The sequence below is a fragment of the Lepus europaeus genome, chromosome 14 (assembly GCF_033115175.1).
Source record: "Lepus europaeus isolate LE1 chromosome 14, mLepTim1.pri, whole genome shotgun sequence".
In the NCBI taxonomy this organism is placed as follows: Eukaryota; Metazoa; Chordata; class Mammalia; order Lagomorpha; family Leporidae; genus Lepus; species Lepus europaeus.
The window spans coordinates 77,630,387-77,654,546 of NC_084840.1; the positions used below are offsets into that span (position 1 = coordinate 77,630,387).

Sequence of the window (24,160 nt, forward strand, 5' to 3'; positions counted from 1 at the left end):
GGATGAGATTTCAGGGATCCCTGCAGGCCATTCCCACCATAGTGACGCTAAGAACATTATGAAAGATCTGTCGGTTGCTTTTTCAAGGCTTTTAAAGCAATTAACAAAGGCCAACCAACTCTATAATCCTTATAGTTAGCAATGCCCCTAGTACATAAGCCATTGCTTTCACCTCTGTAGCTCATCCTGATCCATACCTGTAATCCTTATCACCATTTTGCCCATGAGTAATCTGGTTGCAGGATCCTGTCTTGTGTATCTCATCTCTCAGTGTCAATGTCTTAGCCTGTGTTTCCTCTAGAAATCAAGACCTGAAATGATGCAGGTGTTCTGTCTTGAGGTGTGATCCCACAGGAAACAAATTGTCTTTTTTTTTTTTTTTTTTTTTGACAGAGTGGACAGTGAGAGAGAGAGAGAAAGGTCTTCCTTTTGCCGTTGGTTCACCCTCCAATGGCCGGCGCTCTGCGGCCGGCACATCGCACTGATCCGAAGGCAGGAGCCAGGTGCTTCTCCTAGTCTCCCATGTGGTGCAGGGCCCAAGCACTTGGGCCATCCTCCACTGCACTCCCTGGCCATAGCAGAGAGCTGGCCTGGAAGAGGGGCAACTGGGACAGAATCCGGTGCCCCGACCGGGACTAGAACCCAGTGTGCCGGCGCCGCAGGCAGAGGATTAGCCTAGTGAGCCACGGCGATGGCCCGGAAAGTGTCTTGTGTAGTGTTAGGAATTACACTAGTCATCACTATAAGCAGCTGGAGTTGATCTTGTTGGGACCCGTGAAGAGCTGTGTAAAGCACTGCAGAATTATCTTCTCAAGGAAATGAAGAGGGTTTCCTCCCCCCCCCCCCCCCGAGTCCACTACACAACGATTATTATAAAACGACCAGCAGCAGAGCTAACCGTGGGCATCTCAGATACCAGGAAGGAGAGGGGAGCATTTCATAAAGTTAAGCACAAACTACCAAAGAGGAAAGGACTCTGGCTTGGGAGGGAATCCATGTTTAGATCAGGAGAACTCATGTGCAAGCTCTTCACCCATTTCAGCAGCTTGGCTGCAGCTGTGTGAGGAGCAGGCCTCGGGGCGGGACTGTGGCCACCTCCTGCAATGTCGGAGTTCCATTCAGGTGCGGCTTTGAGTTGCAGTTGCTCCACTTCCCATCCAGTTCCCTGATAACACACAGCATGGAGTAAATGTTGGAATTTTGATCCGGGTCCTCAGCAGATCCAGCCACCCTCCATCTTTGGTTTTAGAATCCTGGGGCAGGAAGCAGGAAGGAGGAAGCAGCCTGACGTCTGCAGACAGAGCAGTCGGAGCCCATGGGGTGGGCTTAATGGCACCTGGGCCGGCATTGAGCAGGACAGGGTCCTGTCCTGAGCAAGTTTTAATGGGACTACTGTCCTTCCTGCAGCTTTTTGCAGGTCTTATTTTCTTTGTCTCTGATTTCCTCCGTATATGTTTTTATCCACCAGTTTCTGTGTTCCATTAATTAAACATGGCCCTTCAGGAGGCTATCCCTCACACTTCCAGGCTACACATTCACAGATGCCACAGAGCAGCATCCAAAAGGCACAGGTGAAAGGAGATACTACAGGGCAGCTGAGGTGAAGTGCTATGCTGTTACATCTGTGGAAAGCTGGTTGCCATGGCAGTCATGGAAGTTAGAATGGGCTTAGAAAAGGAGGCTGTGCACAAGACTTAATATTTTCTCTCCAGTTTCGGGGCTTAGCAATTCATGAGAAAATGGGAAGACTCCCACTCAACCTCTTGTTTAAGCATCCATTATACTGGAAGTTATTTGTAATCCCATGTGCCTGAGGTAAAAAGTCACCACTGGGGCCAGCACTGTGGCAAAGCGGGTAGAGCCTCCACCTGCAGTGCTGACATCCCATATGGGCTCCGTTTCCAGTCCCAGCTGCTCAACTTTCAATCCAGCTCTCTGCTGTGGCCTGGGAAAGCAGTAGAAAATGGCCAAGTCCTTGGGCCCCTGCACCCCCGTGGGAGACCTGGAAGAAGCTCCTGGCTGCTGGATTCAGATCGGTGCAGCTCCAGCATTGCAGCCAATTGGCGAGTGAACCAATGGATGGAAGAGCTCTCTCTCTCTCTCTCTCTCTCCCTCTCCCTCTCCCTCTCCCTCTCCCTCTCCCTCTCCTCTCTTTCTCTTTTGCCCTCCTCTGTGTAATTCTGACTTTCAAATAAATAAATAAATTTTTTAAAAAAAAAAGGACACCACTGACAGCATTCATCCTTCATTTTATTTGCTATTTGTGTTCTCATTGCAAAAAGAACCCTTACTTTGATAATACCAAACTTCCTAGCCTGTCAAATTATTTTGTTTATAGTTCTTCCTAATCATATTTAATTTTTGTCTGAATTGATGACTTTTTTCTCAAAGCAGAGTCTTAGTAAAGCTTGGCGACACTGAAATTTTTAATCCAAATGATTTTTTAAAGCTCAGATCCACATATAACTTCATTACCATCTAGTCCAAATATAATTGTCTATTTGTTTTTAACTTATTACTAAATATTTTGGATTGCAGTTTCTCAAAAATTCCATTTTACAATCATTACTTCCCCTTTATTAGGATTTTCAATTCTAACTTATTTTTAGTGAATTACATGGTAGATATTTATAATCTTGAACGCTGGAGTTTTTAAATGGAACATAGTTTTTCTGTATTTAGAAAAAAAAAATCCTTAAAATATTTCCCGTGAACTGTGGAATCTTTTTCATGTACTTGCACAATTTTTAAATATGTTAAGCTTACTGATACAAAACATGAAGGCAGTACAAAGGCCAAAAATACAAAGTATAATGTCACCCATATTGTAGTACAGATTTTTTATTATTATTATTAAACTTTTATTTAATGAATATAAATTTCCAAAGTACAGCTTATGGGTTACAATGGCTTCGCCCCTCCCAAAACTTCCCTCCCACCCACCCACAACCCTCCCCTTTCCCGCTCCCTCTCCCCTTCCAGTCACATCAAGATTCATTTTCAATTCTCTTTATATACAGAAGATCAGTTTAGTATATATTAGGTAACGATTTCAACAGTTTGCCCCCATATAGCAACACAAAGTGAAAAAAAAAATACTGTTGGAGTACTAGTTATAGCATTAAATAAGAGTGTACAGCACATTAAAGACAGAGATCCTACATAATATTTTTTTAAAAAAATTAATTTTCTATGCCATTTCCAATTTAACACCAGTTTTTTTTTTCATTTCCAATTATCTTTATATACAGAAGATCGATTCAGTATATAATTAGTAAAGATCTCATCAGTTTGTACCCACGCAGAAACACAAAGTGTAAAAATACTGTTTCAGTACTAGTTATAGCATCACTGCACATTAGACAACACATTAAGGACAGATCCCACATGGGATGTAAGTACACAGTGACTCCTGTTGCTGACTTAACAATTTGACACTCCTGTTCATGGCGTCAGTAATCTCCCTAGGCTCTAGTCATGAGTTGCCAGGGCTATGGAAGCCTTTAGAGTTTGCTGACTTTGATCTTATTCCGATAGGGTCATAGACAAAGTGGAAGTTCTCTCCTCCCTTCAGAGAAAGATTCCTCCTTCTTTGATGGCCCCGTTCTTTCCACTGGGATCTCACACAGAGATCTTTCATTTAGGTCTTCTTCTTTTTTTTTCTCTTTTCCATGGTATCTTGGCTTTCCATGCCTACAATACTCTCATGGGCTCTTCAGCCAGATCCGAAAGCCTTAAGGGCTGATTCTGAGGCCAGAGTGTTGTTTAGGACGTCTGCCATTCTATGAGTCTGCTGTGTATCCCACTTCCCATGTTGGATCTTTCTCTCCCCTTTTGATTCTATCAGTTAGTATTAGCAGACACTTGTCTTGTTTGTGTGATCCCTTTGACTCTTAGACCTATCAGAGCCATCAATTGTGAACTGAAATTGATCACTTGGGCTAGTGAGATGGCATTGGTACATGCCACCTTGATGGGATTGTATTGGAATCCCCTGGCATATTTCTAACTCCACCATTTGGGGCAAGTCCGATTGAGCATGTCCCAAATTGTACATCCCCTCCCTCTCTTTTTCCCACTCTTATATTTAACAGGGATCACTTTTCAGTTAAAATTTAAACACCTAAGAATAATTGTGTGTTAATTACAGAGTTCAACCACTAGTACTAGAACAACAACAACGACAACAAATACTAAAAAGGATAAAGTATTACATTGTACATCTAGAGTCAGGACAAGAGCTGATCAGGTCATTGTTTCTTATAGTGTCCATTTCACTTCAACAGGTATCCCCTTTGGTGCTCAGTTGTCGCCGAACAGAGAAAACAAATGATATTTGTCTCTTTGGGACTGGCTTAATTCACTCAGCATGATATTTTCCAGATTCCTCCATCTTGTTGCAAATGACTGGGTTTCATTGTTTCTTACTGCTGTATAGTATTCTATGGAGTACATGTCCCATAATTTCTTTATCCAGTCTACTGTTGATGGGCATTTGGGTTGGTTCCAGGTCTTAGCTATTGTGAATTGAGCTGCAATAAACATTAATGTGCAGATGGCTTTTTTATTTGCCAAATTAATTTCCTTTGGGTAAATTCCAAGGAGTGGGATGGCTGGGTTGTATGGTAGGGTTATGTTCAGGTTTCTGAGGAATCTCCAGACTGACTTCCATAGTGGCTTAACCAGTTTGCATTCCCACCAACAGTGGGTTAGTGTCCCTTTTTCCCCACATCCTCTCCAGCATCTGTTGTTGGTAGATTTCTGAATGTGAGCCATTCTCACCGGGGTGAGGTGAAATCTCATTGTGGTTTTTATTTGCATTTCTCTGATGGCTAGTGATCTTGAACATTTTTTCATGTGTCTGTTGGCCATTTGGATTTCCTCTTTCAAAAAATGTCTATTGAGGTCCTTGGCCCATCTCTTCAGTGGGTTGTTTGTTCTGTTGTTGTGGATTTTCTTGATTTCTTTGTCGATTCTGGTTATCAACCCTTTATCTGTAGTATAGTTTGCAAATATTTTTTCCCATTCTGTTGGTTGCCTCTTCACTTTCCTGACTGTTTCTTTTGAAGTACAGAAGCTTCTCAATTTGATGCAATCCCAAATGTTAATTTTGGTTTTGACTGCCTGTGCTCCTGGGGTCTTTTCCAAGAAGTCTTTGCCTGTACCTATATCTTGCAGGGTTTCTCCAATGCTCTCTAATAATTTGATGGTTTCAGGTTGTAGATTTAAGTCTTTAATCCATGTTGAGTGAATTTTTGTGTAAGGTGAAAGGTATGGGTCTTGCTTCAAGCTTCTGCACGTGGAAATCCAATTTTCCCAGCAACATTTATTGAATAGGCTGTCCTTATTCCAGAGATTAGTTTTGGATCTTTGATCAAATATAAGTTGGCTGTAGATGTTTGGATTGATTTCTGGTGTTTCTATTCTGTTCCATTGGTCTATCCATCTGTTTCTGTACCAGTACCATGCTGTTTTGATAACAACTGCCCTGTAGTATGTCCTGAAATCTGGTATTGTGATGCCTCCGGCTTTGTTTTTGTTGCCATATTGTACTACAGACTAAAAGATGGTACAACTATTCATATATATGATGTTCTTTAAGACATAATTACAAAGTTAAAAACAGGTGTACTTACCTCTCATGTGGGATCTCTGTCCTTAATGTGTTGTCCAATGTGAATTAATACTATAGCTAGTACTCAAACAGTATTTTACACTTTATTTTCTGTGTGGTGCAAACTGATGAAATCTTTACTTAATATATACTAAATCGATCTTCTGTATATAAAGATAATTGAAAATGAATCTTGATGTGAATGGAATGGGAAAGGGAATGGGAGATGGGAGGGGAGCGGGTGGGAGGGAAGTTATGGGGGGGGGGGAAGCCATTGTAATCCATAAACTGTACTTTGGAAAGTTATATTTACTAAATAAAAGTGTTTATAATAAAAAAATAAATAAAACATTTATGAAACAACAAAAAAAAAAACCCAGGTTGACAGTTGCATTTCACAATACTACCTGTAGAGGGAAGCAGAGAACTGTTTTCCAATTAAAAGAAGGAAAATGAAACAACAGTACTTCTATAAAGAAAGGAAACAGTGTTATCTTTCTTTTTACATTATTCATATTTTAGGGAAAAGATTATTAAATATTCAATTTAAGGAGAAGAAAAGCTATACAACTAAACCTGGGCTTTATTAACCAGTAATTTTATCAAAAACTTTATGCCTTTCATTAAACTGCATAATTATTTTTAAATTTGAGTTTTTAAGTTTATAAGTTCTCTATTTTTTTAAGAGTTATTTATTTATTTGAAAGAGTTACAAACAGGGAGAGGGAGAGACAGAGAGGAAGGTCTGCCATCCTCTGGGTCACTCCCCAGATGGCCACAGCAGCCAGAGCTGGGCTGATCCAAAGCCAAGAGTCTCTCAAGCATGTGCAGGGGCCCAAGCACTTGCACCATCTTCCACTGCTTTCCTAGGCCACAGCAGAGAACTGGATTGGAAGAGGAGCGGCCAGGAGCTTCTGGGTCTCACACACGTGCCATGTTCTACTGCTTTTGTATTTTATTTTATTTTGTAGTTTCTACAAAGCAAAGGCACTTAACTAACCTGTGCCTCAGTTACACCATTTGTAGAAAGTAGTATAAATACTACCACTGGTGGAGGGAAGGATTTAAGAAGAGAATGTCATAATCTTAGAATTGTATCTATGGACTGTATTGAATCTGTTAAAAACTAATTAAAAATTTAAATAAATAAATAAAATTTTAAAAAGAAATGCTTAATTTTACTTCCCTATTTTATACTTGCTATTAATAGCACAATTAAGTATTACCATTGATTGAAATAGGATCTGATCTCTTCTTCTAAACTTAACAACTGGAACTATTACCTTTTTGCCTGCACTGCACCTCATCATACAAATGCTATAGGCAACCAATCTCTTAACTTTGTTTATGGTTTTTTTATCCATAAAATGTTGGCAATTACTTAGTGAACATTAGCCTGGGACTCTGGAAACTTAAGTTTGAAACAGCTGTCTATTGGCTTACTGCATTTCAACACTTACTGAGCACTTGATATGTTCTAGAATATATGCTAGAGGTTTTACATTTAGTATCTCATATGGATTATCTGGAAGGTATGTTGTAATAGAAGTTAGAAGACCAGATTCAAATCCTTACTCAAACACTCATTAACTAGGCACCTTTGGACTCTTTTTTTTTTTTTTTTTTTTTTACTTTTGACTGGCAGAGTGGACAGTGAGAGAGAGACAGAGAGAAAGGTCTTCCTTTTGCCGTTGGTTCACCCTCCAATGGCCGCCGCAGCTGACGCACTGTGGCCGGCGCACTGCGCTCATCCGATGGCAGGAGCCAGGTGCTTATCCTGGTCTCCCATGGGGTGCAGGGCCCAAGGACTTGGGCCATCCTCCACTGCACTCCCTGGCCACAGCAGAGAGCTGGGCTGGAAGAGGGGCAACTGGGACAGGATCGGTGCCCTGACTGGGACTAGAACCCGGTGTGCCGGTGCCGCAAGGCGGAGGATTAGCCTAGTGAGCCACGGTGCTGGCCTGGACTCTTTTCTTAAACTTTCTGAGTCCTGGTTTCCTCCATCTTTAAAATAGAAATAACAAATACTTTATAGAATTGATTGAATAAGAAAACATGCATAAAGCTGTTGCACAGAGTAGGGCCTTAAATTTTTCTTCTGTTTTTCACCACTGTCCTTCAGTTTCCCCCTGAGAAAACTGAGGAGGATGGGTTCATGATCTTGGAGGACGTTTTTAGCCATCTGGTTTTATGGAACCCTGATAAAAGACCCAAGGTCTCCCAGAGTACTAATTGAATACATGTTCACTGATCCTTTTTTTTTTTTTTTTTTTTTTTAATGCTATCTGCAGTTGTCTAACTTGTATTTGGACCACAAACATGCACAATAAAAATTAAACTTAAATTTTTAATGCTGGTTAATTGAAATTTTTGTGCCTGTAACAGTCACCACTGGGCCTTATTTGTTCTTATAGACCTTCTGTTTTTACATATAACAACCTCTAGCTTTATCTTTCTGATTCCTGACTACAAAAGGGAAATGAGAGATACCTTTCCCCCTTATCTTGGCTTTACTTCTGTCAGAGGTAAACATAGTAAACATGGAAAAACATAGTTTTGAAAAAGAAATCAAGTAAGAGGCCCAAGGAGAACTCCTTAGCAGCTTCTTTCTTAACTCTTACTGCTTATAATCTTTTATTCCCTTACAAAACTACATGACCATAAAGTATTGACCTCACACTATTTTTAAGCAGATGAAGCTAACTGAACTAGATAATTGAGGCCTGGCATAGGCTGTTCTTATTAGCTGTGAGGACATAAACAAATCAGTGTTCTTACCTATAAAATCGGGGATCTGGAGTCCACAATCTCTAGGTGCTTCTACTGTAATGCTGTATAGAAATATGTCATACAGTCATCTGCTGTTATGGCAAAACACTTCACACATTTTTTCTAGGTGTAGAGAATAATATAGAAGAGATAATAAAATATAATCAGCCTCCATTGCTTTAAAAAAATTTCAAAGCAGAAAGACAAGTTATTAGCATCATCCCATATATAAAGCATTTTTGAGGCTACAGAAGGGCAGCAGTAGTCCTTCCTGCACTAAGTAGCACTGTCCTGCAAACCTTAGTAAGTTATTTTTATAGATTATTTGCCATTAGAAATAGCCTATGGCCATTACTTATTATTTTCTAGACACTCTTCACAATTTACCTCTGTCTATATTCTACTGAACTAGCACATTGGAGACCCACAGTAAAATTTGTAATCACTAGGGTGAGCTTTTGGCATAGCAGTTAAGATCCATCTTGGGACCCTCACATCCCATATTAGAGTACGTGTGTTTGAGTCCCAGCTCTGCTTTGGATTGCAACTTCCTGCTGGTGCACACCCCAGGAGGCAGCAGGTGATGGTCTTAGAACTTGAATCCTTGCCATCCACCCAGGAAACCTAGATTGAGTTTCCAGTTCCTGCCTTCACCCTGACCCTGCCCTAGCTGTTGCAAGAATTGGGAAGTAAAGCAAAAGATAGAATGGAAGCTTCTGCTGGCTTGCTCTCTCGTTCTCTCTCCTTTCAAATAAAAAAAAAGAAATTTTAAAAAATTTAGATCGTAATCATTATGGATCTTTTTTCTTACCCTCTTTATTATAATTAAAACTTCTCTTGATTTCTTGATTTCTTGCTTTCTTTCCTTCTGACTATTCCTTTTTTTAAATTTTCTTTCCCTTGGTATTCTCTAAAGCTGTGTCCTTAGATCTTGTCTTTTTGTCCACATCTTTCCCAGGAATCTCATTCGCTCTCAAAGCTTCAGTTGTAATCTCTGTTTGACTGTCCTGTCTAAATCCTCCTTCACCTTTTTTCCAAAGCCTTGTCCACATTTCCAGCCACTACCTAAATGTTTTCAACTCAAAATCAGTACATCTAAAATGAAACTTAAAAAAAAAAAATTCCTCCTCATTTCTTTATTTGTATTAACAGTTCTCTCTCAGTTTTAAAATGTTAGGCATCCTTGACTTCTTGTGTATATCCTTTTCTTTTCCCACTCCCCCGTACCTTAGCAATGTTCTCAATACCTGATTGTGATTTATGCCTGTTCCCAGTCATCTTTCATCCATCTTCAACACTAGCCATATATCTTATTTTAGTGGACCTTTCATTATCTCTCTTTTCTGCTCCATCTGTCTACCCATAGCCCGCAACCTTACAGTGTGGGTTCATTCCCTTATCCTCTTGCACTTTTGCTCAACTCTGTGAAAAATAACATCTTAAAAAATCTCTTCCCTAGTCTTTCCTAGCCATGTCTTAACTCGAAAGTGGTTTCTCTAGAACTCTCAAAGCACTTTGCTAGTGACACAAATTATTTTGGGATTTGCAAAAATTATCTTCTGTCACTTATCTCTTCAGTGGTCTTTTATAATGGACTTGCTAGTATTTTAGGAGCAAATATGAAAATTATTTTTTTCTGTATCACTTTATTGTCTAGAATAGTGCCTTTTACATGGTAGTTTTCTGAGACTGAAAAATCCTAAGAATAGAAATGTTTTTGGAAATTGCTGGCATTATATCATAGTAGTATACAGTTAACATAAAAATCTTACCATTTGAAATAGAGTACAGTACTTTGTTCTAAAGAAGAAAATCTGCTAAACCAGTAGAAACAGATTTGTCCCATAAAGGAAAGGATTTAGACTAGAAATGTAGAATCTTCCAGTAGTGTGGTGTGACTAGGCAGGGCATTTCACCTCTGTAGGCCTCCTTTCTTCACCTGTAAATACAAGACTTTTTAAGAAGGCCATTTGATCTTATGAGGACTACATCTAAATCGGTTGTCTGTTTAGAAAAGTACCCTATCATATCCTTTATGTTTTATGTTATAGAACATTTAGCACACACCGAAAAAAAATTTAAGTCTAAGAAATACCAAACTTTAAAAATCTGAAGTAACTCACAATTATACTTTACCCGTAACCTGATGGTAGTTTTACTTAAAAAATAGAGGGAACTGAGGTGACTTTACTATATTTACCCTAACAGTGGTAGGGAAAACTGGTGAGGACCGTTTTATAAAGATTGGGATAATTTTACAGTTGTGAGTGTGCATGCATTTCTGTAAAGTAAAAACAAGTTACCTGACTTTCCTTTATTTTATATAGTTATTTAACCCTGAATTCTTGTTTTATTTCTCGAAGTTACCAAGTTATCCATAATAAATTCTTTCCTAAGCATTAGACTACTACAGAAAAAGTATTTCTGCCAGTCTCTTGAGTATTTAAATCAGAAAGAGATTTCTTCTTTGCCTCTCCTCTTACTATAGAAATTCCAAACTTTTGATAAAGAGCTTCCTCTTACTCAGGGAAAACTTGAGACGCCTAGGTGTGTCCGGCCAGCAGTTAACTAAAGTCACGTGGACGGTGGGCCCCGCCCCCAGAGCCTTGTTGGCTGGGGCCCGCCCTCCCCCCCCCCCCCCCCAGCCCTGAGGTCTGCGTGCTTGCTCCCTGCTGCTCGCAGAAGCCATCAGCTCCACTGCTAGCAAGAGGCATGGGCACATGGCCGCCAAAGGTAGCTGAGCCCACAGAAGAAAAGCCCGTGTGCCCCTGCGGCGCCTCCTTACAGGGCTGACTTGGATGTGGATTAATTTGAAAGATTGGAAGGGGTACTTGGTAAAGCATGGTGGCGCATGATGAGATTGGAGGTCTCCTACCTATTAAAAGGACTATACGAGTCCTAGATGTTAATAACCAGTCCTTCAGAGAACAAGAGGTAAGACTTAAGAAAAACAAGCCGAAAGAATGTTTTCTCACCACAGAATTTTTAAGTTTATTAACAGTAGAATTTTAAACTTTTGAACTTAATGTTGAGATGTATAACTTTATATATATATACAAGCTTAAAATGTTTTTAGGATCTGTGGTCTAAGTTTCAATAGATTTATATATAGCATAGCTTGAATGCATACACAACTTTTTTACAAAAATTTTAAATCTTTGTGCTGCTCTGGTTTGTCAGACTTCTGATGCTTAATGTAATTGGTTTTGTTTGTTTTAAGTCACATGCATATTATCTAGTCTTAGGAACTGTTTTAATGGAGTAAGAAAGGGATAAAAGGAATCTCTTCTTTGCAAATTAATGTTAGTGAACAAATTCTGTGCTGTCTAACCTGGTATGCCTGTTTATTTTTCTTAACATATCTAGTAAGTTCATTGTGTACCATTTTTTATCCAGAAAGGAAAAGATAGTGTTAAAATATTTAACCCATTGAGTCATTGTTTAAATTCTGTCCTCTAATTTTCTGGAGTCATTATAGTTTTTTGAGGTCACTATGAACATTCATCAAAATCAAATTATTTTTATGCCATTCTATATAGTCTTGACAGTTGCTTTAATAATATACAGTATTCTTTTTATGCTACATATTGCCTGTTGTATTTACTACATTGTCACTTATATTATAGAAATATTGTTCTGTATTCAGCTATCTTGATTGTGATAATGGTTTTACAGCTATACAAATACATATGTCAGAGCTTACGTAATTGTACACTTAAGATATGTGTAATTTATTGTATACTTAAATAATGTTGTATGTCACTTATACACATACACCTTTTGATACTTAAACTAGCTTCCTCTTTACGAGGTATGCTTTTGTTCCATGCAGTTTGGCTTATTTGTTTTTGCATTTTGCTCATTTGCATCAATTTTTTCTAAATGTATAAGCATTTCCTTTGCACAGAACAAGTCATACGTGAGGTCATCAGTGCAGACACTAAAACTGGTCATTTTTTGGACCATCAAGAACTAGCTAGCCTTTTTGTTTCATCTCAAATGTGTTCCTGGCATTCGTTTATTCTGAAGATTAAAAACACCAAGAATGTTGTCAGGGTTTTAGAACTAACAACATAGTCTTAAATAAATAATTAGAATAGACTATTACTAAGTAGAAAGAGGAAGAAATCCCAACTGATCAGAGCTTATTTTAAAATTCTTCTTAAATAACCTTTTTGTTTTTATTCCTTTTTTAAAATTCTTGCCAGGTAGGAGAGAAGACTATTTTTGTGGTAACCCAAGATGAATATACCCAGACACATACTGGTATATTTTTAACTCTCTTGATTTGACTTATTACAGAAGATACCCTTCTAAAATATGTCCTCTAAATGGCATCATTAGAATAAAAAAACTATTTATAAAAAACTAGATTCACAAAAGGATTTTTCCATGTTGTTGCATTTACGTGTAAGGTACATCTCAATAAAGACCTTATTCTTAAAAATTTTCTGTTGATGGATAGCCAGAAAATTTATTAGGACATAAAACCTGACAGCAAGTGGATTATGAGAATTTATTAATTAAAAACCCAGTCTGAAGGCAGATTCCGTATAATAATTCATGTGACTACCTAGCTAAACTAAATAGTCTGATTAAAAATTAACCTAAATAAACAACATAAACTTACATTAGAGAATGTTGGGTTTTTCCCCTTCAGGTGAACTTTAGCTCTGGTGAAAGGCTGCCTACAATTAAAAGGTTTGAGCATGTAAAGCTAGTTGGTATTCGTTTTTATTCCCCTGGATTTTCAGGCTGCCTTCTGAGAAGGTTGTATAGTTTCAGTATCCACATTTTTCAGCTTAATATTCTCCATAACTTGTTTCCAGCACTCCAAAACAAAAATAAACAATAACAACAAACATTATAAGCTTTTACTTTTGGTGGTGGTAAGATATATTCCTGATGTTTTCCTGGATCACTTTTAAATGGTATTCCTGCATCCAGTCCATGGGGAAGCACGAATGTGAGTGTAGGACCAGTTCTCTGAAAGCCTCATCTTAGAAATGTTTGTGACAGTACAAATGCTTAGGATCTTAGTAAACAAATCAGATCATAAAGTAAGTACTTTTGATTGTATTTCCTATATTCCAAAGGAGACAAAGTTTTTCCTAGAGTTTTAGGTGACCCACAGATGTCTAATCCATAACATTCTTCCACAGAAGTCTTCTGTTTGACTTTTTTTTTTTTCCAAATAGTTTATGTGTCTTGAAATTAGTGTCATACTTTTGTAATGCTTTCAGTATTATAAATATATTTTTACAATACTTTCAGTATTATACTTTCATATTTCATAATCACACTTCTTGAGTTATTTGTTAAAATTTTTCATCCTTTTGAAATACATATGCCAAAGCTTGTGTTGTATTTGTCCGCTGTTCTTCACATATGTCCTTTGAGTAAGACAGTTACTATTGGATTCCCAAAAGCAAAACTGTAGAGGACCATTTTCTCTCCCTTGGTCCCAAACCCTTATTTCCTGATTTAGTTACCATACTTTGTTACCAAAACATGCCATACTTGATCAGCTCTGAAGAGTAACTTGACCTTTGTGAAAGAGAGATTGTAGTTGAGTTTTTAAAATTATGAAACATATTCAACAATCAAATACTGATTAGTATAATATCCTGCCACCCTGAAGATACTGCACAAACAAAATGCATATTCATTTTAGAAATATCTTTTAGACATATTTACATTTGGTTATCTAAATTCTGTGATGTTCATTTTAAATATCACATAATTTTGAGTTACCAGGAAATTAGTTGTTACAATAACTATAGAGGTGAGAACATTTATCATTAATTTGATTTTATATAATAAAGCAAATACCAAAAATTTTTTTCTTCTTAAACGAACTTTCTTTTAAAATTCACCACAAGGTGGGTTTTAATTTAAATTTAATTTAAATGTTTTGTGATTTACTAGGAAGTCAGTTTTATTATGCTTTAATCAAAGAAGAGTTAACCTCTTTCCAAAAAAGAAGAATAAAACTTTGTGACAACTGCTTTTTTTTCTAGTTGATGTAGAAGGCATTAATGTAGTAGGCATTAAGCTTGTGAGGTAATTCAATCCATTCAAACAGGAGACTCTTTGTACTGTCTTTACTAAATGGAAAGGAATGCCTTGTGCTTGCCTCTGCACACGCATGTGTCACTCAGTCTTCACAGATGTGTGTGGTAAAGGCATTCACATATGTCCCCAGCCGCACAGCTCGTGCCATCCTACCATACAGCTCAAAGGTCTTTATTTCAGTTCATTTAACATTTGCTCATTAGTAGCTTTATTCAGAGTTTGCCTTTGGAGTTCATTTATTTAGGGGGTAGAAAAAGTCATCTGTAACTCCACCTCTTAAATTCTTCATAGTTCTTAATTTTCCTTATCTACGAAGTTTCTTCACTCTAGTAGTTCGTGTTTTTAATATATATATATGTATCCATTCAGCAGCTTTGATAAGGCTTAATTGCTTTTTTTATATCACCTAAATTTCTTTTCAAATAATTTTTAAACTTTATCAGCCTCTTCTTAAATTTCTTGAAAGGGATTATTTTTATTCACACCTCTTTTTATATGACTTTAGTCATGTCAAGAATTTTTAGGAAAAAAATTCTATTATTTTTAAATAATAAGTTTTATTTTTACATGGTGATTCTAATGTAATTTTTAATTATATATATATCCTTAAGAATTATTTTGTTGAGTTTGCCACAATTGTGAAAGACACCAAATACAAAAAAAAAGCTAAGTATGCTCCTTAGACATTTTAAAGAATAAATCTACCTGTTTTATGATCTGACTTTCTTTATTTCAACAACTATGCCAGTCACCTAGTGATATGCCTCCATTTTCCTAGCAGTAAAATTAGATGATCCAGTTTTTGTGAAATGTTGAGATCTTGGAATGATAAGAGATATGTTTGCCATATCAATAATATTTTTAAGTAATACTTGTAGTACAATAACTGGTTCCTCTGAATTTGTGTATATTTTTTCTTTGTTAATAAATATATGGTTGAGGATCTAATTATTTATAAATCCCAATGTTTATGTAGTAAGTGGAAATATTCCTTAAAAAAGTGTTCATAATAATTAAAATGTGGTATGTACCAAGCACTGTTCTGAGCTCTGTTTACTGATTGATTGATCACAACAACTTTATAAGAGGACCCCTGCTATTAACCCTATTTTGCAAATGAGTGGGCTAAGGCCCCAGATGTGCCCCAATAAGTATGAGAGCCTGAATTTGAGCCCAGTCAGTCTGATTCCAGAATCTAAGAGCTCATTTAACCACCTGAATGCTTTTTGACCTATTCAGATGTCATGTTTCTTTAAAGGTTACTCTGTAACCGAAATAGTTAAAAATGAAATTATAAAATATCAGGGATTTGCTTGAAAATATTCAAGTAGAGGTAGAAGTGAAACAAATTGTTATACCAGAAACTATTGAATCTGAGTGATAGATATATGAGATTTATTATGCTGCTCTCTTTCATGTTTTTGAATAACATTTTCACAATAATGAATCATTTTTTAAAAAGTTATTCTCCACATTAAACTAGAAAGTTCTATAGGATTTTAGAATCTGATTTCTTTGTTTTAAATTTCATTTTTTCTTCTACTGGTAGTATTTGTTATATTCTCAAGGTGATATTCAAATATTGACTGGCCTTTCTTAGACCATTTATTTTTTGGTAAATTACTGATACTTGATAGTGTTCTTACTGTTTTAACAATGAAGAACATCTGTTCATTTTCAGACGTACATGTTTCTGTGTTTTGTAATGTTCAAACTATTATTTTGTGAGAGGTTTAACTTTTTCTAAGCTTATATGAAATCATTGTACCTAAACATACATTTAGTGTAATCTGATTTTGTTTTCATAGGAGCCAAGCAATAAAAGAGTTCGACCTCTAGCTCGAGTCACATCCTTGGCGAATTTAATCTCTCCTGTAAGAAATGGAGCAGTCAGACGTTTTGGTCAAACAATACAGGTAAGAACAGGGTGAATGAGAGAATGTAGTCAGGGGACTTCTTAGTAAAAGCCTGAAATTAATTTTTTTGAGCCATACAAACAGGTTTGCACTATTGTACTTAAACATGTTTTCTTTTTGGAATATGCTGGTAAGGACTATTGTTATTAGAACAGTGTTTGTGGAAACCTCAAAATGTTAAGTCACATCTCTTATCAAAGGATGGTTCCAGAAAGCAATTTTAGCTGGTAAATATTTTAGAATGGTGGATTGAAGCTTACATAAATGATTGTGTTGAGAAATTCTCAGAACTTTGTTTTTAATTAGCTTTCTTTGCTTTAAGAAAAAGAAAAGAGAATAATTATTACATCCTTAATCTTATTTTACCTTTTGCCTCACCTCTTTTTTTAAGTCATTTACCCTTCGTGGTGACCACAGATCCCCAGCCTCTGCCCAAAAGTCATCTAGCAGGTCGACAGTCCCAACACCTGCCAAAAGAAGAAGCAGTGTACTGTGGTCAGAGATGTTCGACATCAGTATGAAGGAGTCTTTAACCACCAGAGAAATCAAACGTCAAGAGGTATGGTAGCATTCAGTACCAAGACCATATTGATTAGCCTGTGCCAAAAAAAAAACCCCTGTTTTTTAAGTATATATTTGCCAAAAGGATAGCAAACTAATTCCTATGGCAAAATTAACTTGAATTTTTGTATTTGAACAACAATAATACATGCTGAGTAACACTTGGTGATGGCCATCAAACTAAACAGCTCTGATGGGGTAGAATTACAGAATACATGGCAACCTGTCATTTGAAATTCCACTCTGATTTATAGTTTTCAAGACTGAATCACAGAATGCTGTTCAAAGCTTCAGTTAGATAATACAAGGATATGTTGTATATAATTTTCCTTTTTCAAAGGAAGGATGACTCTGATGTTTGGTGGATGTTTTTTAGGCGATATATGAAATGTCCCGAGGTGAACAGGATTTAATTGAGGATCTCAAGCTTGCAAGGAAGGTCAGTAAATAACCTCTTATCAGATGTTATATTTTTTAAGTTATTTTTCTTTCTTTTTTTTTTTTTTTATTTATTCGACAGAATTATAGACAGTGAGAGAGAGAGAGACAGAGAGAAAGGTCTTCCTTCCGTTGGTTCACTCCCCAAATGGCCACTATGGCCGGCGCTGTGCCGATCTGAAGCCAGGAGCCAGGTGCTTCTTCCTGGTCTCCCATGAGGATGCAGGGGCCCAAGGACTTGGGCCATCCTTCACTGCCCTCCCGGGCCACAGCAGAGAGTTGGACTGGAAGAGGAGCAACCAGGACTAGAACCCGGCGCCCATATGGGATGCCGGCGCCGCAGGCGAAGGATTAACCAAGTGAGCCATGGCTCCGGCCCTAAAAGTTATATTTCACAAATTCTAAAGGATCATTTTCTTAACCTTTGGAAGCAAAAAATATCTACTGGTGAATATGTATGTTAGATGAAAATAAGACACATCTCTTCAAATATGAATCTTTGTAGGAGAGCCTATTTGAGGATTAGCGTACACTTTTGATTCTTTTACATGTAGCAAACAGTTTCTACACTGGCTTTTATGTCTTAGCCACGTTTGCAATCAAGTCCAGATTTCTCATCATGTTTTCTGTGCTTAATCTGTATGTGTGACACTTTTCTCTACCTCTGATAGGCATACCATGACCCCATGTTAAAGTTGTCCATCATGTCAGAAGAGGAACTCACACACATATTTGGTGATTTGGATGCTTACATACCTCTCCATGAAGGTTAGATGTGCTACTTAATTTTCATTAGCATTTGGGCAACACAAGTAATTTTAGATCTAAACTTCTAATGTAGTGCTGACCTGTTTCGTAAATAAACCTGTTATTGGTCTTTCTGGTCTTTTTACACTTCAGATTTGTTGGCGAGAATAGGAGAAGCAACCAAGCCTGATGGAACAGTAGAGCAGATCGGTCACATTCTTGTGAAGTGGGTATGTAGCAAGTGGTCAACCCCAGATTGCTTCTTACATTAATGCCAGTGTTTATAATGGATGTCAAATCAGTTAGATCCCATAACTGGATTCCACAAACAGATAAAGCATTAAAACTCAACATATCTACAGTGATGTAAAAATCTTTTGTAATGATGTAAAAGTTACAATCTGTTTTTTTTTTTTTTAAACTTCATTCCTGGTGTATTTTCATTTGTGTTACAAATCTATTTACAAAAAATATGTGCTTGGGCAGAACACCCACATTATCTGCTATTAATTATCTGTTACATTTATTCACTCAAGGTTTGAGTGCCTTCCAGAGGCTGAGCACTGTTCAAGAAGGGTGTCACTGGGAAATGTAGTGATAAAAGACTGCATTTACAGCCTAGTGAGGAGGTAGTCAGGTATATTTAGAAATGGTAGAAGGTTCTCGAGTGTTTTGGAAACAGAGATAACTGAGTATCTATCTGAGGTTAGGGGAAAGAGAGGTTGTTAAGTCCAGTTGAAATTAGCCAAATTAGGGGAATTGTAAAAGAACATTCTGATGATGGTCCAGAATACTCTTAAGCTCCTATTATCATCTGCAGGAAAATATCCACAGCTTGTTCAGTGTCTCAATAAGAGCTGTATGTTTTGTACTTCCTGTTCACAGGCTTATTAGTGCAGTCATAACATGTAGGCATCATACATTCTCCTTTTCTTTATTATTCAGTTACCAGGCTTGAATGCCTACAAAGGATACTGTAGTAACCAGCTGGCAGCCAAAGCGCTTCTTGATCAAAAGAAGCAGGATCCAAGAGTCCAAGATTTCCTCCAGCGGTGTCTTGAGTCTCCTTTCAGTCGAAAACTTGATCTTTGGAGCTTCCTCGATATCCCTCGAAGTCGCTTAGTCAAATACCCTTTACTGTTAAAAGAAATTCTTAGGCACACTCCGAAAGACCACCCTGATGTTCAGCTTCTGGAGGAAGCTGTAAGTAGTCCAGTGAATGATTATTTTATTAGTCAATGGTATATTAAATGGCTTGGAAATGTATAAAATAATAATTTCATTTTATGTGTGTTGAATCAGCATAGTGAAGTATTTTGTTGTTAAGTACCCAAAACATTGGTGCACTGTGCACTAAGCAGTAAGAAGATGTACCAGTATTGTACTTAACACGTATTATATTTATATTTTAATGAAGGGGCTGTATTTTAATCTAGTCACTTCTGCTAGCTAGCTTAGTAACTTTGACAGTGCCAGTTGGGCTGGCACTGTTTCTTCGTTTGCAAAATGAACGGACTGACAATTAACTGATTTCTAGAGTCCTTTTCAAGATTTAAAATCTATGATTTTATGTGACATTTTTGCCCTGTAGGGAAGCAGGATGAGTCCATATACTGAAGTTGTTGCTCCATCAATATTTTGATAATCTTTAGGTGTTGATAATACAAGGAGTTCTGTCTGATATCAACTTGAAGAAAGGCGAATCTGAGTGTCAGTATTACATTGACAAGCTAGAGTATCTGGATGAAAAGCAGAAGGATCCTAGAATTGAAGCAAGCAAAGTGTTGTTGTGCCATGGGGAACTGAAGAATAAAAATGGACACGTAAGTCTTTTTGAATACTACAAAGAAATAAGCTGCCTTTTCCCACCCTGTTCAATTTTTTGCATGTAACTTATGAAACAAATTTGTAAAAATAAATTCATGGCATAGAAAAAGAACGTTGGGGCCGGCTCTGTGGCACAGTGGGTTAACGCCCTGGCCTGAAGCACCGGCATCCCATATGGGCGCCGGTTCGAGACCCGGTTGCTCCTCTTCCAGTCCAGCTCTCTGCTGTGGCCTGGGGAGGCAGTAGAAGGTGGCCCAAGTCCTTGGGCCCCTGCACCTGCATGGGAGACTGGGAGGAGGCTCCTGGCCCCTGGCTTCAGATCGGCACAGCTCCAGCTGTTGCAGCCAGTTGGGGAGTGAATCATTGGATGGAAGACCTCTCTCCCTCTGCCTCTCCTCTCTCGGTGTAAAATCCTTCAAAAAGTTTTGAGTTTATTGTTAATAGAAATAGTGTTTATTACTATGCAGTAAATTTATGAAACAGATTGAATGAACACAAACTTATTTTTAAAATGTTAGTTACAAAAGTACCAGCCAGAACCAAGTATTATCATAGAATTGATATTTTGTTCATTATGTGCTTTTCAAAAGCCCGGTTTATAAGTTGTGGTTTTTAACACTATATTTCATTTTAAATCATATACTTCCAAATTTAGAAAGCATTTGTTTGCCCTTTTTTCCAGAAACTTTATGTTTTCCTGTTTCAAGACATTTTGGTTTTGACTCGGCCTGTTACACGAAATGAGCGCCACTCTTACCAGGTGTACCGGCAGCCAATCCCAGTCCAGGAGCTGGTCCTAGAAGACCTGCAGGATGGGGATGTACGCATGGGAGGGTCCTTTCGAGGAGCTTTTGGCAACTCAGATAAAGGTAAAATCTGAGCTTTAAAATAGTTTAACAAAACATAAATTCAGAATCTAAATGAATTTAGTTTTTTTTTATATATATATTTATTTACTTTATTTGAAAGGAAGATAGAGATCTTCTATCTGCTGATTCACTCCCCAAATGCCCACAATAGCTGATGCTGGGCCAGACCAAAGCCAAAGGCCTAGGACTCAAACTAGGTCTTCCATGTAGGTGGCAAGGACCCAAGTGTACTTGAGCTGTCATCTGCTGCCTCCTGGGGTGCACATTAGCAGGGAGCAAGAATCATAAGCGGAGCTGGGATTTAAGCTCAGGCACTCTGATACAGGTTGTAGGTGTCCCAAGTGGCATTCTTAACCACGGTGTCACACACCTGCCTCTGAATTTAGTTTTAATCTTTAAGAATTCTAGAAATGGAGTAGGTTCATGGTCCTATAATTGTTAACAGTAAGTTGCCAGGTTTTGAGGCTCTGACACCATCAGGTATATTTAATTTAATATTTCTACATAATTGATAATGCCACATAAATACCAGCACCCATGTTAAGATTGTGTAACCAGGGGCAGGCATTTGACCAAGCAGTTAACCCGCTAGTTGGCACACCCTTGTTCTACCTCAGTGCCTGAGGTTGACTCCCAGCTCTGGCTCCTAACTCTAGCTTCCTGCTATGTAGACACTGGGAAACAGTGTCTTGAGTTCCTGCCGGCTTTGTGGGAGACTTGGATTGAGTTCCTAGCTCCTGGCTCTGGTCCTTCCTCAGCGATTGTGGACGTCTGGGGAATAAGCCAGTAGGTAAGAGCTCTGTCTCCTCTATGTCTCTTTTTCTCTCACTGTCTCTCAATTAAATAAAAAATCTGAAAAATGTTTTTAAAGATTCTAAAAGTTTCAGAGACTTTTTACAGTCTGATTTCCCTTTTTTCAACTTTTATTTCTCCAGCTAAAAATATCTTTAGAGTTCGCTTCCAAGACCCTTCTCCAGGCCAGTCTCACACTCTACAAGCCAACGATGTGTTTCATAAGCAGCAGTGGTTCAATTGTATTCGAAGCGCCATTGCCCCCTTCCAGCAGGCCACAAGTCCACCAGAGCTTCAGGGTTTGCCAGAGCTTCACGAAGAGTGTGAAGAGAACAACCCCTGTACTGGGAACCTCCAAGCTCAGAGAAGGGCATCTACAGCTTCCAGTGTTATTCAGGTAGAAGTTGATGAAAACACTGCAGAATGTGGTTCCACTGTACAGACAGCAGAAGACACCAAGAGTGTAAAGGCACACCGAACACAGTCTGGCTTCCGAAGAGCAAGGGACAAAGCCCAGTTAAGTGGCAAGCGGAAAGAGACTTTGGTGTAAAGGAAGCTGTGTGTATTATGTATTAACTGGTGGACAGACTGTTTATTTATAAATGTGTACAGTTTCATTTTTCTCGTAATGTGAGCATGGAAGCATTGTAGGGTTACTCCATACCAGTTGTAACATTTTCATTGTTTTGGGCTCTTTTTTTTTTTTTTTTTTTTTTCTAATGGCAGCTAAAGATACATGGATTACTGTTAAATGACAGTTGTTGTTTTTTTTTTTTAAGATTATTTTCTTGGATTATTTAGAGCATACAAGCTTACAAGCTTGGTATTTTTAATCAGATGAAATACTCGTGAAATGGGTTTTCTCCCAGTTCTGGATTTCTCATGACTTTCCAGTACTAATCAATTGTGACATTCACAATATTCTCAAAAACAGAACTTTACAAGTACTGGAATTCTACCAGTGTTTCTTTTATAAACTTTGTATACAAAATTTGAAATTTTTAATATTGGCACCTAAAATCTGTATGGAATATATGTTTGGAAGATTTTAAAATTGATATTGAAACATACTTTCTTCAGAAAACAAACCATAAAACTTGATAGGTTTCCATTTTCTCAAACTGGAATGTATTATAAGTTTGTTTTTCACTGCACATTCCTCATTTTTCATTCATTTAACCTGCCAATTATTTAATTTTTTTAATGTAAAGTAGTTTTTAGTATTTGCTTTTATTTTTTTACTTCAATGCCTTTTCAAATTGGCATGTCTTTAAAAAGTGTTTTTCTTCCTGATTAAAATGTATGTTTATGTGTGTGTGTATATATATATATGTATATTTTAATCATATTAACTTTACCAAGTGAAACCAAGCCATACTGTTTTTGAGCCAATAAGAAAATTGCAATTTTTACAGTGTAGCATTTCATAGTGGTGAAGACACATGAAATGACAATATATTCTAGACTACTGAAAGAAAACCACTTGAGGATTTTGTTGAAAGTGTTAGTGTTGTCTGAAAAGCAAGAGGGAAGGCAGTCTGGTATAAGTTAAAAATTAAAAAGAGGGGGAAAGAGAGTAGGTTTGTCTTAAAGTAAAAATGTCTGGTTGTGCCAGAGTATGAAAGGAGATAGGAAAAGTTCAACTTGAGGGAATAGAGTAAGTTGTAGAAGGCTTGAGGGGTCGTGGACTTTATTTGCCTTGGTTTATAATACCTGCAAATAATGAGTTTGAAAAGAAACAATGAAATGTCTTGAAAATTTGACCACATTATATCAGTTTCAGTGGATTTATACATAAGATGGAGAAAATATTTGTGAATCTTTTACTGCAAAATGTTTCTGTTAAAATGAAATCATAGCCTTTAAGACAGGTTGGGAGGACTTTTAAGCCCTATGTCATACAGGTTTATAATTGGAATCAGTTCAAGTCATGTTGACTATCATGTGAAATATATTTGGGCAGTGGAAATGCAAAATCAAAAAAGACTGTAAATAGATCAATCCAAATGATTTCTCTGTATAAATGAATTATACAATTAAAAAAAAGCACACACATAATCACCCTAAAGGTTTCTTGCCTGGTGGATATTTTGGGAGTTTCTATGGCTGAAGAGGTAATGGCAGGCCTCAGAAAAGTTAATGAAAAGTACAAATATTAAAGCTTTGAAAATCATTGATGAGTAAGAGAAAGGTTCAGTTACGTCAGTGTTGTGAATCTTACGAAACAAAGCTTTTAAGAACACAGCATAATCATAAATAACAATTGTATGGAAAACAAATGAACAGTTGGCAACTTGCTAGGCCCATAATAAAACTAACAGCAAAACATCCTAATCAATTTGATAAATTTCATATTTTCATCTAGGTGTCTCAGATTCCTAATTTTGGAAATCCAAGTTCAAAGATGTAGACTACACCAATGATTGATCTTTAACACCAGAAAGACTTAGGAGGACACCTACAAGAGAGAAATACAGCTTGACCCCTGGAACCTAGTTTCCTTGAGAGGAATATCCTAGCAAATGAATCTCCCTGGATCCAGAGGAAGCTTC

General features: G+C 37.4%; 1 protein-coding gene across 3 annotated transcripts in view; it reads left to right on the forward strand.

The window, feature by feature from the left end:
• The window catches only part of NET1 (neuroepithelial cell transforming 1), a 67,114-nt gene extending 43,445 nt beyond the window's left edge, over window positions 1-23,669 (forward strand). The window contains exons 1-10 of one of the 3 annotated variants that reach the window (XM_062211029.1): window positions 11,038-11,317; window positions 16,267-16,374; window positions 16,766-16,933; window positions 17,312-17,374; window positions 18,045-18,141; window positions 18,274-18,350; window positions 19,066-19,323; window positions 19,773-19,943; window positions 20,630-20,816; window positions 21,752-23,669. In XM_062211029.1, coding sequence (XP_062067013.1) covers window positions 11,225-11,317; window positions 16,267-16,374; window positions 16,766-16,933; window positions 17,312-17,374; window positions 18,045-18,141; window positions 18,274-18,350; window positions 19,066-19,323; window positions 19,773-19,943; window positions 20,630-20,816; window positions 21,752-22,158 — 1,629 coding nt within the window. In that variant the 5' untranslated portion in view covers window positions 11,038-11,224 and the 3' untranslated portion in view covers window positions 22,159-23,669. Of the gene's footprint in view, window positions 1-11,037; window positions 11,318-16,266; window positions 16,375-16,765; window positions 16,934-17,311; window positions 17,375-18,044; window positions 18,142-18,273; window positions 18,351-19,065; window positions 19,324-19,772; window positions 19,944-20,629; window positions 20,817-21,751 lie in introns of those variants that run through there. The other 2 variants (XM_062211028.1, XM_062211030.1) reach the window with 2 other exon arrangements.
• Window positions 23,670-24,160: the final 491 nt, after the last annotated feature.